The sequence below is a fragment of the Sycon ciliatum genome, chromosome 4 (assembly GCF_964019385.1).
Source record: "Sycon ciliatum chromosome 4, ocSycCili1.1, whole genome shotgun sequence".
Classification (NCBI taxonomy): Eukaryota; Metazoa; Porifera; class Calcarea; order Leucosolenida; family Sycettidae; genus Sycon; species Sycon ciliatum.
Genome location: NC_088646.1, coordinates 4,631,817 through 4,636,876, shown reverse-complemented (window position 1 = coordinate 4,636,876; position 5,060 = coordinate 4,631,817). Strand labels below are relative to the sequence as shown.

Here is a 5,060-nt window from a genome sequence, read left to right as displayed (position 1 = left end):
TCCTTGGCTGCATGAGTAGATTGTGTGTGTGTGTGTGTGTGTGTGTGTGTGTGTGTGTGTGCGCGCGTGTGTGTGTGTGTGTGTGTGTGTGTGTGTGTGTGTGTGTGTGTGTGTGTGTGTGTGTGTGTGTATACAGCGGCACCCAGGGAGTCGAAGCATCTAGGGAGATGACGCGAGATCATAGTGCCCTGTATTTAGAATTCTACATGATCTGTGGTCTGCAACTCACGACTGTGATCGCTGGCCCCAGACACAGCCCCGACCAGTCGCAAGTCTTGATCTGTCTCATTCAGATCTTGTTCGCTATCGTTGCTGTAAGAGAAAATGTGTGGGTGCACATCCAGTGCATTTCCAGATTTGCGTGCTTCTCTTGCGACGGGCGTACCGTATTATCTCTAATAGAAGCACAGTCTCCAATAATAGCACGTCTCCAATAATAGAACACGTTGGGGCGGCATTCAAAAAATAAAGTGCTCAGTCTCCATTATAAGCACACTGTGTAAATTCATTATCTGTACCGGCGAAAAAATCCCTGAAATGTGTGTGTCTGGCATGAATTTGGCCATGACAACATGCCTCTGAAATGAGGTTGAAATAATAATGGAACAGTCTCCAATAAAGGAACGTCTCCATTAATAGCACGGGGCGGAGGTACATTGAAAAAATAAAGGACCGTGCTTATATTAGAGATAATACGGTATACATGGTACATGGTGTGTGTGTGTGTACAGCGGCACCCAGGGAGTCGAAGCATCTAGGGAGATGACGCGAGATCATAGTGCCCTGTATTTAGAATTCTACATGATCTGTGGTCTGCAACTCACGACTGTGATCGCTGGCCCCAGACACAGCCCCGACCAGTCGCAAGTCTTGATCTGTCTCATTCAGATCTTGTTCGCTATCGTTGCTGTAAGAGAAAATGTGTGGGTGCACATCCAGTGCATTTCCAGATTTGCGTGCTTCTCTTGCGACGGGCGTATACATGGTACATGGTGTGTGTGTGTGTGTGTGTGTGTGTGTGTGTGTGTGTGTGTGTGTGTGTGTGCAGCGGCACCCAGGGAGTCGAAGCATCTAGGGAGATGACGCGAGATCATGGTGCCCTGTGTTTAGAATTCTACATGATCTGTGGTCTGCAACTCACGATTGCGATCGCTGGCCCCGACCAGTGATGAGTGGTGATGCCACAGCCACACACATTGCACTCTCAGAGCACTCAGTACAGTACGACAGTCAATCAGGAGCAAACAAATACATCCGGTGATAAACTTGATTGGGAGCAACAGGTTTTCCTCTTCCAAGTTTTTCATTCAAATAATTAAAATCTGTGGAAAAATAGTGTACCGCCACAACAGTCTATGCTGTGTGTCTCAAGACAAGCCATAGCAGGTATGACACGGACTGAAAGGGCGAGAGTGGAGCAAAATTCGAATAACCCATGATTGGATCTTGAAAACAAACACGTTTGGGGTCTAGAGCAATAGTGTTCAGAATAACGAATCCCCGGGTATAGGCATTGAGAGCAATAGTGTTCAGAATACCGAATCCCCGGATATAGGCATTGAGAGCAATAGTGTTCAGAATACCGAATCCCCGGGTATAGGCATTGAGAGCGATAGTGTTCAGAATACCGAATCCTCGGGTATAGGCATTGAGAGCTATAGTAGTGCTGTACTGGTATTAGGAGAATCAAGGCTACAACTACAACCACTCATCTGCATGGTCATTGGTAAATAGTCACAGTTACTGTACACGACAGCATATAGGTGCTGAATAGCGGTTGTTGATACGGTTAGATTGTTAGCGAGTACAATACTAAGTGGCCGGCGGTGCACAAAAGCGGACGAAAAATAAAATAGAATAAAACCAAAGAAATGCGTAGCGCTGCGAACATGCGCATGTGCACGTGTGTGGCAGTGTCCAACAGAACAAAGACACAGAGTAACAAAGTCACGTTTGTGCAGAAAAGTCTAGGTCCATATGGCGGCAATAACTAGCTGCGTGATACAGAGTAAATACTAGTACTGAAGTACTATGCTGTCGGTGAAGCTAAGATCAACATAAAAATCGAGTACTTGAGAATAGGATGACTTGAGAATATGTACACAGATGGTGTGCAGCGTTCAGGCTGTATATACAGTAAACGTACCATCACTAGGCATCAGTTGCATGCACACCAGCTAGCTATTCATCAAGGCAGCTGGCAGTTGCTGGAGGGCGCCGCTAATAGTAATAATGCGCCACGCCATCACAGACAGTACAGAGAAGACGCCCGGTCAACTGGTAGGAACACTGTGAAGGAAATCACTTCGAGTTGGGCTTGCTAGCACGGTCCACATCAGCCAAGATTGCCGATTTCAGCGCCTTGCATGCCTCTTTAGCCTGCGGCACAAAATACTTGACCGACATGTGTACCCGGTCTACCGTTCCCAAGTGAAACGTTAACAAGTCCGGGTGCTTTTTCTTCGAAGTGATCTTGACCAGGTTACTAAGGGGTAGCTGATGGTGGACCTCAGACCAGCCGGGACGCGACGTCAGGTCTCGCAAGCCAAACAGTGTGTCGGCGGTCAAAACCAGCAGTCCAGATACGATGTATCCATCTTCCTTTAGCTCACTGCACTTGAATGACTTCAAGACCTGTGGTTGCGCGCAGAACTGGCTAGAGTTCACGTCGGCCGTACGGCCCTGAGCCAGCAGTGACGCCAGGGTCTCCTTGACATCATAGTCATCGTCGCCATCAATGCTAAACGCTGGGGGTGACATGTCAACATCAACACCCAGCATCTCTCCGTTGTCTCCCTTCGATGCCTTCTCAGCTAGCCGCTTCTGCACCTCAGCAGCCCGATCTCGCATGGCCTGTCTCTTTTCCTGGACAGCACCTTTCACGCGATCTGCTAAAGCACTGACTTTCTTCACAGCTGCCTCCTTCGCATCTCTCAGCTCGCCAAGAGAAGGGCGACTAAGACGATCACTCTTGTCAACACCCATCGCCGACGAATCAATCTGCTCCTGGTTCATGGCGTAGAACGGGAAGGAGGGCTGCATATCGCCATCGCACTCCAGCAGATCTTGTACACGATGCCAGAGCTGAGCCTGCAGGCCGGCAAAGCCACCGCGGACCACACTCACATACTGAACGTTACGCTGTAGCACGTGTGCCACTGCCATGTGCATGTATTGGTCCTCTTCTTCGCGGCCAGTTCCGATGAAGCACCAGTGGTCTTCACCTTCATTGATGCGAGCGTGGACATCCTGCAGCACTGACACCTTGTCGTGGAACGCTGTGACGTCCTTCAGCATCAGCTCCGGGTCAAGATGGTGAGAGAACATTAGTCTCCCGGACTGGTACTGCTCCAATGGACGACAGTCGATTACAAAGTAAGAGACGGCGGTGTCTGCTGACAGCTTCGATGACGGCTCTTCAAAGCCAGCAATCTCCGCTGCCCGTCGTCGTAAATTGGATACGAGCTCTGTCAGGCCAATAGGTAAGCATAGGGCATGCGGCAGGGCACCGGAAATGGAAGATCCTTTCGTAGGCCCAAACAGCGGCGCATGGTAGTCCATGCGGAACGACTGAGGTGTCAGCGAAGCGTAGTGCTGCGCTAGAAGGCAGAAGTCTTCCAGATCATCTTTGCCGAGTTCGGACGGGAATAGGGATATACTCTCCGCGAGGTCAGTGCGAGTAGATTGTGTGCCATCCATCAGCATCTCTTTAGCATTCATCAGCATGACTAAGGCCAGAAAGAAAACTAGGAAGGGATCGGCCTCCAGCAGGTAAATATCGAGCATGCTTTGCACCACTTCCACGGAGCAACTGGCAGCAAAGAGTGCTCGCAGCCACTTCTGTAAGTATAGCTCGCAGCCAACGCGCCGCGTATCCAGAAAGTTACACAGCTCCACGTCATGGTACAGCAGGAGTAGGCGGAAGAGGTGAAACGGCTTCCCGGTGCTTCTGCAGTCTTTGGGGATGTACTTCTGCAGAATGGTGTACAGGATGTTGTAGGCGTCTTTCTTGCACGGCCGCAGTGCCATGATGACTAGCATCAGCTCAGCCCAGCCGCCATCGGGTCGAAACCGCTGACCAGTCGATTTGGAGTACACAGTCAGAATAGAGCGCATTGTGGTGCACACGGCATCGCGCTCGTCACTACTGAAGTCGTCGGGCAGATTCTCCACCTGGCGTGAGCATTGCTCTTCGATTGCCTCTTTATCAAGACAGTCAAATGAACCATCCCAGCCTTGCATGGCATCTGATTTGCGCGACAAACCCAGAGCAACTTTCCACACATCCAGCCGCCGCTCCACGGGTATATCATTGGTGCGACTACGGCATAGGGTGCGTAGTGTACCATAGTCCACTCCACCAGTCAGCACTGTGTCTAATTTCTCCTGCCATGCCTCGTAGCTCAGGTCTGCATCGTCAACAACTTCCTGGCTACTCGCTCGGTCCTCCTCTGATGCCAGCTCTCCTTTCTCAAGCACATCTTGCAGGTCCCTCTCCCAATCTTCCAGCACCTCCTCGTTGGGCTGGGAGGGCGAGGTCAGAGTGAAATCATCGCTGTCCTGAACAGTGGGTGTTTCAATGTCGACAGCAGCACTGGGTGAATTTGCTACAAAATCTCCAATCTCGCCATTGGTATTGCCCACAGGCGTGTCGTTCTCTCCAACTGGCCCTTCTTCGCAATCATCCACTTTGTCACTGTTTACAGCAGTAGCCTCGTTTGGATCAATGCTAGCCTCTTTGTTCTCAGTAGCCATTGTATTCACGTCAGCAGAAATTTCAGAATCAGACATGATGCTTTATGAAACAATGAATCTGCAGCCTAGGAACATGCAATGGAGGCATCACATCTCTAGGCCCAAACAACGGGATGCAAAAGTCCAGCGCTTGCTTTGTTTTCGGTCGAATTCAATATCTACGTTTACAGCAATCAGTTTTAGTCAATGACTTCTACCATGTACCACGTACATTTACGTCTAAATACTCTATCCCAAAATAATTGAAATGTCACTTGCTGGATAGAAAGAATTCTTTCACTGTGCCTAAGGAATGGCCAGACAGG

The 5,060-nt window shown here is 49.7% G+C and overlaps 1 protein-coding gene across 1 annotated transcript; it reads right to left on the bottom strand.

Annotated features, from left to right (window-relative positions):
- Positions 1-1,234: 1,234 nt before the first annotated feature.
- Positions 1,235-5,060, bottom strand: LOC135814034 (TBC1 domain family member 23-like). Its single transcript, XM_065327082.1, has one exon. The coding sequence runs from the start codon at positions 4,789-4,791 to the stop codon at positions 2,302-2,304; it is 2,490 nt and encodes an 829-aa protein (XP_065183154.1). The 5' UTR covers positions 4,792-5,060; the 3' UTR covers positions 1,235-2,301.

Excerpts from the sequence above, each read along its gene's own strand:
- LOC135814034 (XM_065327082.1), bottom strand. The coding sequence starts at position 4,791 with ATGTCTGATTCTGAAATTTCTGCTGACGTGAATACAATGGCTACTGAG.